Raw genomic sequence first — 21845 nt, forward strand, 5'->3', positions numbered from 1 at the left:
CCAAAGCTGCTAAAAATCCAAATCCGAAAATACTCCATCTCAAACCTGTCATGGTCATGTAGAAGCCAATGGCGGGTATCCCTGAAGTTGTTTCTTGACATCATGATCTGCTCTGGATAATCTGATAAAGTCTGGGTTTTTATCCGATAATCAGATAAAGTCAAGAATTATTGATAAATGAGTTTGTGGATGGGAGTTTGGTTGACTTTATTTTAATAGAAAACTGAACTTGAAACTTAATACAAACTGGAGTTCTAATAAATAACCCCGATAGTTTGGACCATGGCACAAACGATGTGCATCATTAAAGTGTTGAAGTATGCTAAATAGCTTATTGTTGTTACTATATTTATTACTCATTTCTTAAAAATTTTAAGGTTACCTTTTAACTATGTTTTTATGCTTTGTGTTTAAAGTTAAGAAAACACTCTATATAAATACTTACTTTCTTCATATGGAACAGGTATAGATGATGGCTCTGATTCTATAGTCCAATCTCCTAAAATCAAAGGAGGGGAAATGCATTATTTAAAGTGACACTTTGGGGCAGATTTATCAAAATATAAATTAAAGCTCACCACAGTTAACCTCCAATGCTCTCTGTCCATTTCTATGGAATTTGTAAAGGCATACTGATGAAATACACCTCTAAAAATCCAATAGAAATGAAGAGAGAGTGTGTTAATCTCTAATTCCACACTTTGATAAGGCACCCCCTAAATTATGATGTACCACAAATATATATTTATGCATCTTCTAAGCATAATGAGCATAATATATTCTAGATTTTATATTAATATTAATTATCATGTTTTACTATGCAAAAAAAGCCCAGTTTGGGGGAGGGTGGTCCAGACCTGAGCATGAGCCCTGACAAATTTATTTGAATGTGCTGATAGCATTAAGAAGTATTTCTAATGTTTTTTACAATTGTGATTAAAGTGGCAAATGTATTAGTAAATAGAGGGCCATATATTTACTGATGTACCACAACATGCTAAATTTCTATTTCTAACAATTCTATTCATTTAACCCTATGATGTCTCTTTAATTGGATTACACTTACCATCTGTTCCTGAAATTGGGGCTATAGGTTCTAAAATTGAAGAAATAACACAGTTTATTGGACATGTATATATTTTTTCTGCTACAAGAAATTCTTATTTTGATCAATAATTTGTATCTGTATATTTTTCAAAGGTAACAAAAGGGCTAACCCAATTTTTTGAGATATATCTATACCTCAATGAAACCCTGGAATGTGTGCAATAGCAAATGTAAAAAAAGCAGTATAATTTTTTGTCAAGAACAGAGATACAGTTAGCACAATATATCCTGTAATCATCTATATATTTAATAATTCAGACAACATGACTACTTTAGAAGGTTATTTTGATTTTTTATGCCCCTCACTAAGGGATGTGATTGCTCTTTACAAGTACTTTAGAGGACTTTATAGACAGATAGCTGGGGCTCTTTTTTCTCAGAGCCCCTTTAGATTAGAGGAACAGAACTTTCATTTGAAGCAGCGTTCTTCATGGTGATGACAGTAAAGTTGGGAGTGCCCTGCTAGATGATGTTGTGGTGGGTGATTCTATTAATGCCCTTAAGAGTGGCTTGAATGACTTCTTGAACAAGCATAAAAGTAATAGGTTATTGTTTGTAATACTAAATCTACAACTAGTATAGATATTGATGCATATAATAGTTGATATATGTAAGTATATACTGTAGATATATATATTCATTTTGAGTAGTTAAACGTGGTATTTTTTTCAACCCAACTTAACTATGTAACTATGACCTATTTTTACTGTTAATGCTATAGGTACAATTTACATATATATTTATATTTATAGTATACTCATGGTATGCCCGATGCATTATTTATACTCACTTCCTTCAAATTCATCTTTTCCTGATGGTGTTATAACATCTACAATCCATTTTCCTAGAGAAAAGAAAATATAAGTGAGAATTTTTCTCATTTTGCTCAGGGCATAAAATATACTCCATGTCTAATAAGCCCATTGTTTTTATGTTCATATAAATGTAAAGTATAGATTAAATAATGTATTAAATAGCCCCTTTCCTTCAAGAATTAATTAATTCACACATCTACCAGTGTTATAGTCATGTTAGTGCCAGGTGAATTAGTTTCTACCCCCTCAAATGGAAGGCTTGGGGCTTGTACACCTAGGCCCAATACTTTCATTGGTGAGCTTACATACTGATACTGCAGTCTACTGATAAGTATAAATACATGATATCTTTACAATAGTAACAGAAAAATGTTAAGGTAAATAAAGCACATTCTAATTGTAGCTATCCAGATAATTCAAGTAATTAAATGTTTGCAAATTACTAGCCACATTGGTACTGTATATTACCTCTTTTTCCAGGAATAGGAACTTTAGGTCCTTCAAAGAGAAGACATACAAATTAAATGCAGAAGTTTGCCAAAAAAAGATAAAACTCACAGGAGCCTTAAAAGGAATATTGGTGAACATTTTTTTCTTACCTATTGCTGTAATATAAATAAATACTTACTCCCTTTAAATTGTGTTGGTTGACCAGGAGTTCCTAACAGTATGAGCCAATCTCCTAAACAAAAGTAAAAACATTTCATTATTACTATAGTTTAAAAGACCAGTACATAAAATCTTTTAAAATATAATATATTTTAGTAATTAAAAATCTATACTTTTGCATATTATGTAAATACAAAATATATACAAGCTTAAATGTGTGTTTATTCTTTTTATCATTTTCAGTGTCACAGCATCAATAACATTGATCATTAAGTTGCAGATCAAGAAAGATTCCCAATAATTCAACACATATCTGGAAATAATAATTGTCTCCTAAATCTTTAGTTACTGTTTTAATAACCCAAATCATTCAACTTGAAAATTACCTGTAGGTGTTGGGATTCCAGGTTCTATAAAAAATAAATCAGAAGTAAAAGATGATGTATGAAAAAACAAAAATATTTGCATTGCATCATATTTGTATTTTCAAAACATAATATTGCTGACATTTATATTTTATTATCTATAAACTATTTTCTATGTAGTAAAGTAATCAATATATTTATTGTTAACAATGGATGTTTACCTACTGGGCAGTGCATTCTGAAATATTGGGTAAAATACTGTTTATAGATTAAAAGTGCTTCATAGACTTTGACTTGGCAGTCAAAAGGTGGCCTTTTAATTCCAGCTTGTTTATTAGGCAGCAGCTGAATAAAGTATTCTTTAAGAGGCCTATTTATTAAAATGTGGATGTTATCCACCAGGCATGGATTCACAGCGAAATCCTGCATCTGCAAAAACAAATTGTCCCAACAAAAAAGACACTGCAAGAAAAAATGCCCATTGACTTTAATGTATTTGGGGTAAGAAAAAATAGTTGCACATGTAAAAAAATTATGCACATAAAAAAAAATGTCTCCCCTATCACCTTCAATGCGTTTCACAAATTGCCGTTTCGTGAGTTTTTCAGCAGTTTCCCAAACTTTTCAGTAATCACTTCTTCTGACCAGGACAAAGATGCCCTGCCTCAGAATTGGTACAGCTGTGTCCTATATTAGCTTCCTTAGTAAGTGACATACTAGTATTTCTTATGTTGGTGTAGCAACCTGTACTTTTAAAGCTTATAGAAAATGGTTCATGCTTCAAGTGACCTTACCTGGTTCATATAGCTCTGGTAAAGTTGGCTTATCTGTTTCTATTATCCAGTCTCCTAAAAACATTTCAAGATATGAAGTCATACTTCAGATCAGGCCATTAAGTTTCAAGATTCTGTGCACTTAACATCAAAAAATTAAATATACAAATATAAATTTTACATAAAAGTTATTTTTAAAAAATGTTTAGTTCATGAGAAAACTATAAGAAGGATAAAGATGCCAAATCATTTTCTGATTGTATTAAAATTTGTATAAAAAAAAAAAAAATCACCATAAATGTTTATTTTAATTAAATGGTCTTAGATTTCAAATGATTTTGGCGAGATGTAAAATATGGTGATCAGACCTAAAATGGATTCGGTTTTCATTTCTTAATCTTCAGGCCTCAACAGGTCCCCTAAACCTAATTTACCATACCGTTTGGAAGGTTATAATGTACTGGATGTATATTTATCCATCTCTATTATCAGACTTTTTTACTTACCATCTGTTCCTGGAATTGGTGCTTTTGGTACTGCAAAAAATCATTTAAAAAGAGTGTATTAGTCTTTGGAACACAAATCATGTAAATAATCATATTTAAATAATAAGGTTTATTATCTAATCAGGGTGTGGTGCAAAATTGCATTGTGGAGCCTATCACAAAGTGCCAAACCTGGCAGCTGCCAACCCCACTGTTCAACTCAGACACTTGCATACGGGAGCAGGGTCCCCTTTTGCATTGCTGTAGAGCATGGCCTGTGTATTAATCAGGGATTCATTTTCTAGGATTCTCTCATGTATGATACATTTGCTTCAATATTAAGTTCAATACCACCCAGAGAAAACAACTTCTAAAGCATTGTTTTAAAGACCTTTGTTGGGCTGTTTATTGATCTATTGAAAGTACTTACTCCCTATATATTCAACAGCTCCTGTTGGCAGCATCACAGTTATGATCCACAAGCCTAAATACAACAAAACAAACATTTATTTTTGATGAGTTGAAATAATAATAATAATAATAATAATAATAATACAAGCCACTTTGGTTTGTATGTTTGACACAGAATAACAAAACCCAGATATCCCACTTAACCCAGCCATTTAACACAGAAAATTGAGTCACAGCATCACATCTAAATTAAAGCATTCACCATTGTAAACAATAGTGCTTTGGTATGCTAATGAAAAGGTTGAATGCGTTAAATGAGTTAAGATGACTTAAGATAACACAGTTTCTTCAAAACAGGGGTTTTTAGTTACATATGATCATAAACTTTATGATCATAAAGTTGATAAGCCACTATACCACGTCAAGGTGGTTTATGATCATAACTTTGTAATTAAAAACCCCTGTTTTGTAAACACAAGCACTTGCATTTATACTGAATTACTTATGAGACAGGGGACCAGGGAATGTGCATTGAAAAGTAGCACTTCCATTATACTTAAATATACTTTAAGGCTTGTGAGTGCTCCCACAAACTCCCTCTTTTTGTACCAAATTACCAGCAGTGCACATATATACACACATTGCTCTTACATCTCCTCTTTACCCTTCTCTTTATATATCATAACTCATAACTTTGATCAAAGCCTCATCTTTCCTACATGTAACAATAATAAAATATCAGTGAGAGTCAACAGAATCCAAGTCTTGCATCTTTTCCAACCCTTTTTAATTGCTTTCCTAATTGACCATAGTCCTGTCCAAGTGTAATTATTGTTCTCTATCTCTCCCACCATAGTCCCCATATTATCTCCTAATGCCATAATACAGATTTTTGCTTCTATTTCTTAGTGATTATACCATTGTACTATCTTGATGGGATATTCATGGGATATTCAGAATTTATTTATCCAACATTTCTAACCTCCAGGTGAATATACTGTATCTATCTTTTCCATCCACCCACCTTTCTTACTTTTAGGGGGTTATTTATCAAAGGTCGAGTTTTATAGCTACTGAGCTTGAATGAACTTGAATGAACTCTTTAGCCACTACTCTGCATGATGCACAATGGTGCTGATATCAATGGGCCAGCATGCCAACTAGTGTATTCTCTTGAATGGTTTCCGATTTAAGAAAAAACTTAAATGGAAAAAACTCAAATGACCAAGTTTGGGGTTAACAAACTGAAAACTTGAATTAATCCATTTTTCAGTGGAAAAAAAAACATGAATTGCTTGAATTATTCAACTTTCTAAAGCAGAACCCTCCGAAAAAACTCGAGCATCATAAAAGCTATTAACATCTTCAAATGGCTTATGTGACCTCTGCCATTGACTTCTACATGACCTAGACAGGTTTTAGAAGGTGTCTTTTTCAGATTCTAGCTATTTCCAAGTCAGGGTATAATAAATCTTGAAATTCAAGGTTTTTTAGACCAGAAAAAAATAGATTTTTGGCTGAAAATCAACTCAAATTTTTTTTCGTGGAAAACACAGCTCGACCCTTAATAAATCTTTGCTTTCAAACCTTTTTTAAGACAAATATATGAGACTCTCAGTCAATCAGTAAACAGTCATTACATACATTATATGAGATTTTTTACAGTATATCAATTTAATAGTTTACTCTATTTATAGATTACCTTTTCTATTTGGGACTGGAGCTTTTGGTTCTGAAAAAGTAGACAATCATTTAAAATAATGAATTTAAAATGTTAACTTGAAACTTAACACACTTTCATATACTGTATGTGTGTATGTGCATTTGAACATGTACATGTGTAAGCAAAAAATATGTGCAAGCAAAAAATGTAAACAATCTTTATTTTTCTTTTTAATGTATTTTAATGTGACTCCATATTTCTTCTCCATTCAAGCATTGTAGAAATGTAAAACACTTGAATGAAATGATCCCATCCATGTGATCAATAATATTTAATATTATTGAAGCCTTACAGGGAATGTATCACTGAGAGACATAATTTTCCTTACTTAAGTCCATGGTTTATTATTGGCAATGTATATTTTTCCAGTGGATTCAATCAAGTATGATTGCACTTTCCAAGATCAATTGATTTGATATTCATCAAACTTCACTTGATAATTTTAATTCATTATGGATAGATTGTAGCATTAATAATTACAGCTGATTGCATAAATCATTGATGAAATGCTGCTAAACAATGTCAGGAACCAGGGCCTAAATGCACCATCAAGAGCAGGGGCATGGTCCTACATTTTGGGGTCACTAGTTCATAAAGTGTTTAGTGCAGACCAAGAAGGTAGCTGAACTGTGACGCAGGTGGCACTTAAAGACAGATCGCACAGATAAAACAAGGCAGAAAATGACACAGACAGGTAAAAGTCCAGAAAAATGCACACAAGGGGTTAAACAATCTCAGGTTCAGGCAATGGGTAGGGTTAGGCAACGTATAATGCAGAGTCCAGAAACATTCCAAAGGGTATTTATCAGGAACAATACAGAGTGGGCATTCATAGATAGGAGGATAACCTACTACCAGCAATGATGACTAACAAACTGGCATTTAGGTTTGAAGTTCATACCACTCCAGTGGTGAGCTGACATCACTGAATGGTGCACAATGGTGCTGATATCAATGGGCCAGCATGGCTCAGGGATGTTACTAGACTGCAACCAGTGTATTCCCACAAACAATAGTAAATGAGTGCATGGTAACAGGAAACATATAGGGTTTAAAAAAACAACAGAAGTCAGTTTCTAGTTAATTTGGGACAATCCACATGAAACCAATGTGATCTAGACCAGGGCTGTCCAACTGGCGGGCTGCATATGGCCCGCAACCCCCTAGATGCTGTGCCTGTTTACCATATGTAATCTTTAAAAGGTATCACTACAGAGATTAACTGGCCCCTGCATTGTTTAAACCTCAAATTTAGACTGCAACCCCCTGTATTGTTCACACATGTGATCCCCCTGCATTGTTCACACTTGTGACACCTCTATTGTTAACACCTATACAGCACGGTACTGTTCACACCTGAGACCCAGACTGAAACTGCCCACATTGTTCACCTGTTTACACCTTATTCAAAATGCTAATGGGGCACCTACACTGTCACTGTATGTAGTACATATAGTACACATGTTGCCCAGTGCTGCTTGTCTGTATCATTCTCTGCTTGCCCAGTGCTGCTTGTGTGTGCCATTCTCTGCTTGCCCTACACTACCTGTGGAATGTAAGCCTGTTAGGGGTTTGTTCTTGGGAGTTGTTAGCATTTGGAAATTGTTGCTAATTGCCCCTAAGGTGTTTAATAATGTGTTGGGGGGTTGTTGTATTATCCACAGTACGAAGCATATGGATTTAAGGGTTTTTTTAAACATAACTTACATTTTTCACATATGAGTGATGAGGGACTTCCCTGCAGTGAGCACCAACCATTTGGTTTTTTGGTGTGCTACCACCGTTAATGTGGATATGATCTTAAAAGTTCTTGTGGTAACATGGGTGTGGTTTAAAAGGGGGAGTGGCCAACACTGACTTCTATTATCGGCACTCCAGCACATAGGCAAGTAAGATGTTGGCCCCCGGTACCACAGAAGTTTGACAGCACTGATCTAGTCTATAAAACTGGTATTACTGTAACTATTACAATCTGACCCATTTGAAAGAAGATAATATTCCCGAATTGGCTGAAAGATATCTTATTTTGAAGGCAAAATTCTAGCTCATATTCATAGTATGTTGTTATCATATTTTCATTAAATTGTACTTACTCCCTTTAAATCTGGTTGGTTGGTCTTGATGGGAGGTTTCTATAATCCAGTTTGATAAATCTTGAAAAAAGAGATTTTAAGATAATGCAAAGTATACTGTTAATGGCAATAAACATCAGCATACAGTACTACAATTGGTGAAGTAAATGCCTCACATACACGATATACAAGTTATAAAAATGCTATTGATCAGAATAAAGTAAGTAATTTAAGAATATTACCTGAAATAGTAGGTTCTCCTGGTTCTATAAAAAAAAACCAAGATAATAAATTATCTCTCTAATAAAACTACTAGTTTTTTCTGGATAGCAATTTTTAAAAAGCAAGATTCTTAAAGACTGGGCTCCTAGCTGGAAAGCTATTGGCTATAAATGGTCTTTATTCTATTGTGCTCTGGCCTGTGGTTCTTGCTATTTAATAAATAAGACCCCAAGTAAAAAGGATGTGAACTATGTTGTATTAACCCCAGTCACTACATGAACCATTAAACTTTTTTCATATTCCATTTCTCTTTTAACCTTTGTATGGGTAATGCTGATAACTATGTGGTTTATTTATAAAACAACTGCAAATGGGAGATGGTTTACTACAGGGATCTTTGGTCATGGTAAAACAAGCTTGTTAGAGGCATAGCCCATTCACCAAATATACTCACTTTCTTCATATGGCGCTGGCATAGTTGGTTTCTCTGTTTCTACAATCCAATCTAATGAGCACAAAAGCAATGGTATTCAAAGTAAATGTAAAATAAAGGTATTTTTAAATGGCTTCACAATAAAGAGGAAAACAGAAATGTGTGAGTTATCGCATATACATAAGGATCCAGTTTATAAAATTAGAGATAGTGGCAGTTTTTATAATGGTGTTAAAATACAATATATCTCTACTTCAACCTTGAATGTGTTTTTTATATTGTATTATGCCTAAAGATATCCTCATTTGCCTAACATGCCATTAGATAGTGGCATCAGAGAGGGGCAGACACAGGTATATAAGTAAAGATGGGTGCCAGGTTGGGTGGGTATCAGGTTTGCAGCAGGTGGGTTAGGGTAGGTCACTTTTTTTGTCAACTTGTACATCACTACTGGCCATATCCCCCTTTTCATATTTCTGTTTTATAAATATGGCGTTAAGTTTTTTACCCTGGCAATGGTGGTCTTGAAAAACAAAAAAAGACAGTAAATCTTACCATCTGTTCCTGGAATTTGGCCCACTGGTCCTAAAACAAAGTTAATAAAAATGGTGTTTACATGAAAACAATGTTAATTAAAAAATGTACATGCTAAATCTTGTCACACATAGCAGGACAGGCTAACCTTATGCTGTTACTATGTACTAGGTCTGAAAGCACAATGTAATACTAAGGGCAAGATTTATCAAAATGTGTCACCTACTTTTTATTCATTCCTAGTGAACTCTAGCTTTCACCAAAGGAGAAATCCCATAGGAATAAATTGAAAGCAGTTTTTATGTTATAAACATATAGGGGCATATTTATCAAGGTTTGAATTTTGAATTGAAAAAACTTCAAAATTCAAAAAGACCAACCGAAATTAAGTCATTTTTTTTGATCGAATAGGTCCATATTCGGCCGAATTCTAACCGTACGAATTGAAGGAATAGCACATTCAATCTAATTCGATTAGAGGTTTTTCCCCAAAAAAACGTAGATTTTTCAAAGTCCACCAATTTAGTCCAAATAGGTTCTAAGAGGTCCCCCATAGGCTAAAATGGCAATTCGGCAGGTTTTAGATGGAGAATGGTCAAAGTCAAATTTTTAAAGAGACAGTACAAGATACATTTCAAGATTATAATTCGAATTTTTTTCATTTTAAAATTCACCTCGACCTTTAATGAATCTGCCCCATAATGTATGTTGAAATGATTAAATCGTTTACATTCATCCACATTATTTTGGGTGGTTATTTCTTAAAATTCAAATGTTAAAATCTCAAAAAAATTGAGTTTTTTCACTAGAAAACTCTAATTTTTAGAAGGAAAAAACCTTGAATTTTGTGAGACCTATTATACACTGATGCAAAAATCAGCAAAAAGCCCAAATCTAAAAATCCTCCATCTCAGACCTGTCGAGGTCCTGTAAAAGTCAATGGAAGAGGCACCTATTTCTAGTTGAAGTTTTCATGCTCTTCGCTGAGTTTAGCCCAAAAATCCAACTTTTTCAGGGGTTTCAGGCAAAAACTCCAAAGATTAGAGCGATTTGTAGCCTGAAAAATTTTAATAATTCGGGAAAAATCCAGAAAAATTTGAGCAACTCAGGAAAAAGTCAGAAAAATGTGAGCGATTCAGGTTTTTGCTCGATTGTAGTTTTTCCATGATATGATTAAATCAAGTTTTATAATTAATAAATAAGCTAAAATCAGGTACAGGAGTTTGGTTATTTTTTTTAATAAAATATGAGATTAATTTGGATTTTAGTAAATAACCTCCTTAATGTGACACAACTAAATAGTTGATATAGTTCATTTGTTTTAAATGTGATATTAAATACAGATGAAGCAGTCATGCACTGAATATACAGTATGACACTGGCAGACAAGGAGCGGTTTCTATACATATATACTTACTCCCTTCATACTCCTCAACTCCTGTAGGCAGGGTCACTCTTATGATCCAAAATCCTAAATCAAACAAATAATATATTGTTAAACTAAAATACAAGAATACAAATGAAATTAATATATATGTGCTGGCATCTTTCACAATAATTTAGCCAATATATCCTTTGAGAAAATCTCATACCTTTTTTCCCAGGAATTGGTGCCTGAGGCTCTAAAATATTGATAAAAGAGAGTGACATTTCAAAATAGATTTTCAAAGCAGATTTCCTAGTTTTAATTGACTTTAGATATATGAGGGTTGTTTGGACTCTTTTGGGTCATTTATCTTAAATTCAATGCATTTTGAGCCATTTGATGAACATTACCATTGGTTTTTTATCTTAGAATATTTGGCATATTCCAATGAATCATTTGTGATAGTCAGCAGTATGACTGTACAGTATGTGAACATTTTGCTAGACACTTGTAAGAAATTTACAAAATTTATACTCACTTCCTTTAAATTTAGTTGGTTTATTTGCATCTCCTTTTTCAATTATCCAGTCTCCTAAAAATATATATTTTATAAAACATTGTAAAAGATACAGAAAATATGCTGTTGCCAATATATACTGTTATTGTAATTATAAAACAGGTATTTCTTTAAGATGAAAACCCTGTTATCTAGAGAGCCCCAAAATATGAGTATTATGTAAAGAATCAATTGTTTATTTTTGACAGATACTGTGTGCATATTTTTTTGCTGATAAAAGGCATTTGCTTTAACCTGTACAGAGTGACACCATATGATAAAAGTGAATATTTTCCGCTTTCTAAGCACTATTCTGTAAGACATTTTGAACCTGTAACAGTTTATCAAATCAAAATAACTAGTTTGCCAGCAACAGTTATATTTTAAAAAGTAATCTGTGGAGGATTTACTTACCTGTAGGAGTTGGAACTCCAGGTTCTAGAATAAAAACAATTGAACAAATGTTAAATGATGATAAATAGTATATGTATTCTGATTCGATTCGGCTGAGCAGAAAGATTCGAACTGAATCCTGGATTTGGTGCATCCCTTGGTGCTTCAACTGTTGAGTACCCAGGTGCATGGCAAAATCATGTATGTAGAATTCAAAAAGACCAGCAACACTGGGAGTTTTGGTGAAACAAATGAAACATCTATATTTTTAAAGTGCATATACAGCCTACGTTACATTTCGTAAAAATTCAAATGTAGGTGTGGATACAAACAAGCACAGGCAAATCTGCTGCAAACGGTGCCTTTATAAAAGACATGTTTCGAGCTCTTGCCTTTTATCAAGTGTATGTTACGTTTCAGCCCCCTCTGGGACCTTTCTCACGTAACATTGGCTGTATATGCAATTTAAAAATATAGACATTTGTTTCACCAAAACTCCCAGTGTTGCTGGTCTTTTTGAATGCTATATATATATATATATATATATATATATATATATATATATATATATATATATGTGTGTGTGTGTAATCCCACAGTCCCAGCACTCAGACAGATGTTGCCAGTGGTGCACGATCAATAAAGCATATATATTCTTACAAAGGATCAGCACACACTGTTCTGTAGTGAAGTAGTAGTGTTTATTTCAAACAAAACACATTCTTATCCGACGTTTCGGTCCCACCTTGAAAAAGGTCCCCAGGTGGGACCGAAACGTTGGATAAGAATGTGTTTTGTTTGAAATAAACACTACTACTTCACTACAGAACAGTGTGTGCTGATTCTTCGTAAGAATATATATATTGCTAGGCACACTCTTTAGACACCTAAATGGGTCCTAATAGGGACTTGTTTCATTGTTCTGCTTATGTAAGCCCCTGTAGTTCTCACAGTGTACTGAAGATGGCACTGTGCTATAGTATAAAGGTCTAGGTAACCATGCGGTCTGGGTCCATTGCCTTAGCCCTTACCAAGCAGGCAGGAAGGGAATGGGTAGTGGAACCTAGGCGCTTAGGCCCTAGTAAAGTGTATAGCTATACTCTTTCATAGATCACTCTAGGAGTGATAGTTATATAGTTGAGCAGCTCAAGGCTCTGACGAGGAGTCTGAGGGATTAAGATCCCAGGTACTAATAACCCAGAAGTAGGGACTAAGTGCATAGACTTAGGGATGGTAGAATTTCCCCTAGGTTCAGCTTAGGGCACAGGCTGAAAGCTGGGGTACCTTCTCTACTGCTGCTTAACTACTGCTGTAACTGTTCTCTTGCCTGCAGGGATCAAGCTGTGTTCTTGGTGATGTGAGTACAAGATAATCCTTTATGCTATATGTTCTATGTACTCCATTGTGGATTGTGTTGTAAATAAACTCAGTTCCTGTTTAAGCATAAAAGAACCAAAGGCGCCCAGTTCTTGTGCATAAGCACATTGTTACAGTTGCACTACACCCTGCCTTCACACCGTTGTGAGGGCTTGCACCTGAGAGAAAGGTCTCATCCGTGGCACAATTATATTTTGAAAGTAAGCTCATAATAGAGACGGTGCCACTCAATTTATTATAGTGCTACATATACTGTATATAAAGATCAGTCATAACTCTCACATATGAAAAACTGCAGCGACAAACTAGTGAGTTCATATAGAAATTAATAACATTTGTACTGTATTTTCAAAATTCAAGCTATTTTTAAATGCAAGCTTTTCAAGATCAGTTCAAAATTCAGCATACTGAAAAACATTTTTTTGATAGCTCTTCCTGTGTCAGAAGAAGGTTTGCATGATTGATCTAATATAATACCACCTTGCGATGCAAGTACACCAACAAAGTAAAATAATAGAATTTTAATTGTAAAAAACATTTTATCATTAATTAATATTTTATAATTTGTGTTTGACTTTATCCTAAAGTATTAAGCAAAGACTGTATAAATTGTTATTAGGGAAACAAAGGACACTGTTAAAGGGATACTGTCACAAGAAAATCAGTTTACAGTGCTGCTCTAGCAGACTTCTGCACTGGTATCTGTTTTTCAAAAGGGATAACAGATTTTTTTAATTTTGAAATCTGACATGGGGCTTGACATGCTGTTAGTTTCCCAGGTGCCCCAGCCAAGTGACACGATAACATCTCTCTGGTACATATGAGAATATCCCTCAATAATACAATTCCAAGTCCCACTATGACTCCTCCAGTTACACTGAGTAGGAGAAACAGCCTGCCTGAAAGCAGTTTCATCATGACATACTGGCTCTTTCTTAAAGCACAGGATCAGGCAACATGACCTGAGATAGCTACCTAGACACCAACATTACAACTAGAAAAATATACACTCGTTGGTTCCGAAATTTTATATGGTAGAGTGAATTACAGGCAGTCCCCTGGTTACATATGAGATAGGTCTGTAGGTTTCTTAAGTCAAATTTGTATGTAAGTCAGAACAGGTATGTTTACCTATTGAATGCAACTTAGACAGTTGTTTTTCTTAATATAGTATTTATTATTAGCTTTCTGTGCATATTTATTTTTACACATCTGTACTCCGCAGTAGACAACACACGACAGAGAGGGTTGGGGCGGGTGGTTTATTTAAATAAATATTAAGAAAGGCCAAACAAACCACAGCACATTACTCTAATAGCCTCCGTTTGTAAGTGTGAGTTGTATGTAAGTCTGATGTTTGTAACCCAATTAAGAAGCAGCACCTAGTGTTTTTCTAAATTTTGGAATGGAAGATGGGAATGTCATTGCTTTCATAAAACAGAGAAACTGAGAATCTATAACTGCAATGGAGGTTTCGATTCTAATGGAGCAAAAATATATTTTCTAGTTAACGGAAACAAGCAAAAGAAAGAAAATGAATACATTTAATAAAATGACACTTACAATTTGGGATTAAAAAAACAACAATCTACCTTGACATTTCCTTTAACATTAGGCTTCAGACTTCTTGAAACTGATATCAAAATATAAAACCAAAGTATTTACCTTCTTCATATTCTTCTGGCATAGTTGGCTGTGCTGTTTCTATGGTCCATTCACCTAAATATTATGATAAAGTTAGCAGTTTGTTTTATTGAATCTATTTCTACTTACATTTACTAAATTATAGTAAAGTAACATATCCAAAAAATGTATTGTTAAAGGGGTCCTGTCAACCTAAGAAATGATCACCAAATCCTATTTTATTGTTCTAGTTGGGCAGAACACACTTTACTTGCTCTATAGAGATTATTTTAATATTGCTTTTTTTTTCTTTTGGAACCCACAATCACAGCAAGCAGGAGACATTTTGTGTAAGCTTTGAATCATCACAGAATCTTGAGAATCTACTCACTAGAACAGAGTGCCTCACCATGCACAGGCTACACAATTATAGACTGTGAGTAGAGAGGGTGCATTTGAGGAGGGCATTGACCTAAGGGAAGTGCAGAAATGAAAGGAAAAGTGATTTGTGTCTAAGTCATAGAGTCGGGTGTGCATTGACAGCTTTTTAAAAATTAGTTTATTGCAGGCATGAAGGGTTAAAAAAACAATTTGTTTTTTATGTTAATTTGAAAAGCACTTTTATGATAGAGCTCTTTATGACTGGGTGACAGGTCCCCTTTAAGTCATTGGGTCCTGTATCCATGAGGTGTACATGAGGTATGTCTCATATCTATCTAGGTGTAGTACTGTTATACCATGTAACACATACTAAATAAAAGGTAAGGCTATGTGAAACAAACAGAAAGTTATATCATGTAACACATACAGAATAATTGGTAAGGTCCAACAACAAATACTTTATATGAGGTGATCTGCACATGTTTAATATGTCTCATCTGACTTGTTTCCTTTAAGTGGATATTATTATTATTATTATTATTAATAACATGTATTCCAATATATAATGACCAGTACCGGTACAAAAGGTGAGGAAGGCCCTGTGCAAAAGAGCTTACAATCTAAAAGTGGAAGGGAATGAGACACAATATGTGGGAGTGGGCAAGGCGGGAGATGTAGCATATTGTTATTCATTTGGTAGCTAAACAGAATGAGGGTAGGCTTCTTCAAATAAGTGTGTTTTAAGAGACCTTTTGAAAGCAGAAAGGTTGGGAGAAAGTCAGACAGAGTGTGGGAGAGAATTTAAGAGGAGGACTGCAGCCCTTACAAAATCTTGAATATGAGCAAGTGAGGAGTTAATGAGAGAAGAGTTGAGGAGCAGGTCTGTAGAGGAGCATAGTAATCGGTTGGGTGAAAATCTATAATATATTATTTATGAAAATAGGGGCTGAAGGAATGGGTAGTCAGGGGTTGCACCACAATTAAAATGTAAAGGAGGTGCTTTACTCTGAGGCTGTAACTGGTAATGACAATAACTGTCAATGGACTATGAACGTATTTTTTCCAGTGCAACTTTGATTTGCTGTAACAGCTCTCAGAAGTTAAAATTACAGGCACAGCTGAATGAATGGAAATTGGGACCTTAGGCTACAAACCATGACCTCAGTGTCCTATAAAACAATTGCGCACACTGATAGCTGCAAGGGTAACATTCTATTACCTGGTCAAAGATTGGCAGGGTTATAGTAAGCAGTAGCGTTAAACATTGCACCTAGTTATGAAAATTAGGAAGAATTTCTACTATATTAGGTAGCATAGTAATATTTTTACATGGAACCATTTAAATATATTTCTTTTAAATAGCAAATTAAAAGTAATTTTATAGCATTCAGATAACTTACCATCTGTGCCTGGAATTGGTGCTACAGGCTCTATAAAAAAAGAGAAACAAACACAATAATGATATCAAATGACAATATGTATAATTATGTTATTATTTAAGAATTTAATTTATGCTTATTCAATCAGCTTGGACTTAAGTGAGAGTTGGTCCGATCTATCAGCAACTGTGACATAATGAAGGAAAAAATGGACACAATTTGGTTACATTTTTGATCAATGGAAAAGCAGAGACTTTGGGGCATTTATTTCTAAAATGATAGCATGATGATATCTGTAGTTTGTAAATTAGCATACAATATATTGATATATCATTTATGAAGATATGGTAAATTTCTGTTTTTGAGGACCCCTAAAAATAATATGTAGGTATAGATATATAAACAAATTATATATATATAAATATATATATTCGAGATCCAAAGGTGCACTCCGTTAACTCAGTCGATTCCTGGGTGCCAGCCAAAGTGGGTAAGTATTTGCAGAAAGAAGCGACACTCACAGGTTGTTTTTCAGTGCAGATAAGTTGTGCTTTATTCCACTCAACGTTTCGATCCCTCACAGGGATCTTCGTCAGGAGATTACAAACAAACAGCCAGACCCACTCCCAACCCAGAATTTAAACCCCCTGGCCGTTTATTGGCGCCAAAATTGGTTGCTAAGCAACCATCAAGTGGTGTGGGAAAGTGTGTGAACACACTAGGATCAGTATAGGAAGTGAGAACATCGTAAGCAGTATTCATAGTGCTGGCAAGTGTAGCCATGTGAAGCAAAGTGAGCGTAGTTGGAAAAGAAAGAAAGTTGCAAGTCAAAGGGATGTCTCCGTGTCAGTTCAAAACCATTCCTATAGACCATAGTCATGAGCCAATCACGGCGCTCCTAGATATGAACTGTCCAATCAGCACGCAGTGTAGAGGTGGGTGTGCGCCTAAGCGCTCTGAGATTGCTGTACGCGAGTCTAGACATACACAGGGGTTACCGGGGCAACCGGATAACAACAAATCTTACTGAGCTGCGCTGGAATGACAGGAGGAGCCGTGTCAGTTTGTGTTCAGCCTAGCAAGGCTTAGAAGGAAACGCTGGGAACGCCCAATAGTACAGGCAGTATCTGCATGCTTTAGCACCCTTGATGGTGCTGTGGCTGCGGATTACTTAAGACTGCTTTCTGCCTTCAAAACACGTTTATCCGCTCACTGTCTTACGAAACCACGCCAGCCTTTATTGAATTTGACACGGGTACTTTCATCATACCCCACATAGCACTGTGGCATGGATCAAAATCGTTCTCATTTAGGTGTAGGTCTAATGGTTACTGACATGTACGGAGGCAGGGAGAACAAAGGGAAGAAAAAAAGGTGATAAATATAGGTTAAAAGCAAGTTACAGGAGCGAGGAAGAGCAGGAGAGAGGAACATAAATGCAGTAATCGTGTCATATCATGTTAAAAGGGCCACAATCAAGATCAATGGGGCCCAGGGTCTTACTTCCGCCTGTGTAGACTATATATCGGAGGAGGGAAGTATCACTTATAAGTATTAGTTATAAGACCAAATAAGGGCATTTATGTCCAATGTTGTAGGAAAGGGAGTGGGATCTATAGTACATAGTCCAATAGGTCAAGATTTATAAGAAGCACCCCAAAGGGAGTGTTTCATTAAGTCCGCGAGGGGTCACCGTGTCCAGTCGCTGGATCCATCTTGCTTCTCTTCTGAGGAGGGCCAGGTCTCTGTTGCCACCTCTAGTCAGTGGTGGTTGGTGGTCTATCGCCATGCAGCGGAAAGTGGGCAGGCCATGTCCCATTTGTAGAAAGTGCCTTGCAACCGGTTGTTTGGCTGAGTTTTCTTTGATGGCCTTACTGATTGCTGATCTGTGGTTAGCAATCCTATCTCGTAGAGGGGTGGAAGCTTTGCCTACATAATACAGCCCACAAGGGCAGGTCACAATGTAAACTACAAATGGTGTGGTACACGAGAGTCTATGTTGGATCTTGAAGCGCTTGCCTGTGTGTGGATGAGGGAAGTCTTTTCCTATCAGTAGGGACCTGCAAGTAGTGCAATCTGGGCATCGATAGCAGCCCAGCTTCTGTTGTTGGCTTAGCCAATTAGAGGACGTCTTAGACTTATCACTAAAGTCTGTTTTAACCAGCAGATCCTTCAGGTTATGGTTTCTGCCATGGCCGAAGATGGGTGGTGGAGCTTCAAAGAGGGACAGGCCATTGTCCATGGCAACGATAGGCCAATTCTTTTGTATACTGGTCCTCAAATGTTTAGAAACATGCGAGTATTTGGAGGTAAAGATCATCCGTGCTGTGGTAGGCTTGTCCACAGCACGGATGATCTTTACCTCCAAATACTCGCATGTTTCTAAACATTTGAGGACCAGTATACAAAAGAATTGGCCTATCGTTGCCATGGACAATGGCCTGTCCCTCTTTGAAGCTCCACCACCCATCTTCGGCCATGGCAGAAACCATAACCTGAAGGATCTGCTGGTTAAAACAGACTTTAGTGATAAGTCTAAGACGTCCTCTAATTGGCTAAGCCAACAACAGAAGCTGGGCTGCTATCGATGCCCAGATTGCACTACTTGCAGGTCCCTACTGATAGGAAAAGACTTCCCTCATCCACACACAGGCAAGCGCTTCAAGATCCAACATAGACTCTCGTGTACCACACCATTTGTAGTTTACATTGTGACCTGCCCTTGTGGGCTGTATTATGTAGGCAAAGCTTCCACCCCTCTACGAGATAGGATTGCTAACCACAGATCAGCAATCAGTAAGGCCATCAAAGAAAACTCAGCCAAACAACCGGTTGCAAGGCACTTTCTACAAATGGGACATGGCCTGCCCACTTTCCGCTGCATGGCGATAGACCACCAACCACCACTGACTAGAGGTGGCAACAGAGACCTGGCCCTCCTCAGAAGAGAAGCAAGATGGATCCAGCGACTGGACACGGTGACCCCTCGCGGACTTAATGAAACACTCCCTTTGGGGTGCTTCTTATAAATCTTGACCTATTGGACTATGTACTATAGATCCCACTCCCTTTCCTACAACATTGGACATAAATGCCCTTATTTGGTCTTATAACTAATACTTATAAGTGATACTTCCCTCCTCCGATATATAGTCTACACAGGCGGAAGTAAGACCCTGGGCCCCATTGATCTTGATTGTGGCCCTTTTAACATGATATGACACGATTACTGCATTTATGTTCCTCTCTCCTGCTCTTCCTCGCTCCTGTAACTTGCTTTTAACCTATATTTATCACCTTTTTTTCTTCCCTTTGTTCTCCCTGCCTCCGTACATGTCAGTAACCATTAGACCTACACCTAAATGAGAACGATTTTGATCCATGCCACAGTGCTATGTGGGGTATGATGAAAGTACCCGTGTCAAATTCAATAAAGGCTGGCGTGGTTTCGTAAGACAGTGAGCGGATAAACGTGTTTTGAAGGCAGAAAGCAGTCTTAAGTAATCCGCAGCCACAGCACCATCAAGGGTGCTAAAGCATGCAGATACTGCCTGTACTATTGGGCGTTCCCAGCGTTTCCTTCTAAGCCTTGCTAGGCTGAACACAAACTGACACGGCTCCTCCTGTCATTCCAGCGCAGCTCAGTAAGATTTGTTGTTATCCGGTTGCCCCGGTAACCCCTGTGTATGTCTAGACTCGCATACAGCAATCTCAGAGCGCTTAGGCGCACACCCACCTCTACACTGCGTGCTGATTGGACAGTTCATATCTAGGAGCGCCGTGATTGGCTCATGACTATGGTCTATAGGAATGGTTTTGAACTGACACGGAGACATCCCTTTGACTTGCAACTTTCTTTCTTTTCCAACTACGCTCACTTTGCTTCACATGGCTACACTTGCCAGCACTATGAATACTGCTTACGATGTTCTCACTTCCTATACTGATCCTAGTGTGTTCACACACTTTCCCACACCACTTGATGGTTGCTTAGCAACCAATTTTGGCGCCAATAAACGGCCAGGGGGTTTAAATTCTGGGTTGGGAGTGGGTCTGGCTGTTTGTTTGTAATCTCCTGACGAAGATCCCTGTGAGGGATCGAAACGTTGAGTGGAATAAAGCACAACTTATCTGCACTGAAAAACAACCTGTGAGTGTCGCTTCTTTCTGCATATTAATATATATATATATATATATATATATATATATATATATATATATATATAAATTTCCCCATTGTCTCTTGTTAGTTTTGTATGGGGTATACTTACTCCCGATAAATCGCTTTGTTCCTGTTGGGAATTTCACTTCTATGATCCAATATCCTAAGAAGAAACATTAAAAATACTTTTACCACCGTTCACAAAAACAGAAATTGCAGTCATAACAAGCATTGTTATTTCTTGTGTAATAAAGTACTGGCTATGATCTAAAACATCCTGTAACTGAGTGTAATATGTGCAACCTTCAAGGTGGATTAAAACATTTTTGCATTTGTTCAGTCTTTTCCTATAAGGAAAGCGTTTCACTGTAACTAACACATTCATCAAAGCGATTGGATTTGTCATTATGTAGAATGTACTGCTGTTGAACACTATTCTGTTCTATGGAGTGTAAGAGGTATGGGGCAGCAATGAGCTCAAAAACCTCACTGAATTATTATTGCCTTATTTACATTAACGGGGCAATAAGTGTTTTGAATATTCTTGTTAAATCTGCCAGCATCATTAAAAAAAGTACTGAGCAATCATATATGAGCCTCCAAGTCTAACAATAAGAGAAACTAAACTAGAAACGTTTGCCCATTTAACAAATCAAAAGAGCTTTAGCTTTTTAATTCTTGCTACAGGACCAAAACAATGTTTTAAATCAGTGATAGATGTATTACCTTTTTTCCCAGGAACTGGAGCTAATGGTTCTATAAGGCAACCAGAGACAGAGGTTGAGCAATAGGATTATATAATATAACAATATACTCACATGTATTATAAGTTATTTAGTGACCTCCTTTATTATCTTTAAGGGACATGTTACATTGTTACACCTTTAAAATAAATCAAATCCCACAATTTTCTGGGTGGCTCTTATTCTATGCTATATATGGCATGGACATGCACTGTGTTTGCTTGTGCTTTACCACCTCTAGGTTCCTGCAAACACCGGCATCCATTATTTTTACTTAACCATTAGTTTTAAAAATAAAAAAATACAATTTGATACT

At 36.1% G+C, this 21845-nt stretch overlaps 1 protein-coding gene across 13 annotated transcripts in view; it reads right to left on the reverse strand.

Moving 5' to 3' along the window:
• LOC108696888 overlaps nucleotides 1–21845 on the reverse strand; it is a 369929-nt gene that overhangs the window by 84081 nt on the left and 264003 nt on the right. For 12 of the 13 annotated variants that reach the window (XM_041569828.1, XM_041569827.1, XM_041569829.1 and 9 more), the window contains 22 exons: nucleotides 21513–21542; nucleotides 20896–20949; nucleotides 16646–16675; nucleotides 14907–14960; nucleotides 11886–11909; nucleotides 11454–11507; nucleotides 11142–11171; nucleotides 10967–11020; nucleotides 9571–9600; nucleotides 9037–9087; nucleotides 8603–8626; nucleotides 8382–8441; nucleotides 6268–6297; nucleotides 4585–4638; nucleotides 4176–4205; nucleotides 3691–3744; nucleotides 2918–2941; nucleotides 2551–2604; nucleotides 2391–2420; nucleotides 1898–1951; nucleotides 1067–1096; nucleotides 446–499 (listed from right to left, as the gene is read on the reverse strand). In XM_041569828.1, the coding sequence (XP_041425762.1) occupies nucleotides 446–499; nucleotides 1067–1096; nucleotides 1898–1951; nucleotides 2391–2420; nucleotides 2551–2604; nucleotides 2918–2941; nucleotides 3691–3744; nucleotides 4176–4205; nucleotides 4585–4638; nucleotides 6268–6297; nucleotides 8382–8441; nucleotides 8603–8626; nucleotides 9037–9087; nucleotides 9571–9600; nucleotides 10967–11020; nucleotides 11142–11171; nucleotides 11454–11507; nucleotides 11886–11909; nucleotides 14907–14960; nucleotides 16646–16675; nucleotides 20896–20949; nucleotides 21513–21542 (909 nt within the window). The remainder of the gene's footprint in view (nucleotides 1–445; nucleotides 500–1066; nucleotides 1097–1897; nucleotides 1952–2390; nucleotides 2421–2550; nucleotides 2605–2917; nucleotides 2942–3690; nucleotides 3745–4175; nucleotides 4206–4584; nucleotides 4639–6267; nucleotides 6298–8381; nucleotides 8442–8602; nucleotides 8627–9036; nucleotides 9088–9570; nucleotides 9601–10966; nucleotides 11021–11141; nucleotides 11172–11453; nucleotides 11508–11885; nucleotides 11910–14906; nucleotides 14961–16645; nucleotides 16676–20895; nucleotides 20950–21512; nucleotides 21543–21845) is intronic. The other variant, XM_041569823.1, reaches the window with a different exon arrangement.

Source organism: Xenopus laevis, chromosome 7L (genome assembly GCF_017654675.1).
Source record: "Xenopus laevis strain J_2021 chromosome 7L, Xenopus_laevis_v10.1, whole genome shotgun sequence".
In the NCBI taxonomy this organism is placed as follows: Eukaryota; Metazoa; Chordata; class Amphibia; order Anura; family Pipidae; genus Xenopus; species Xenopus laevis.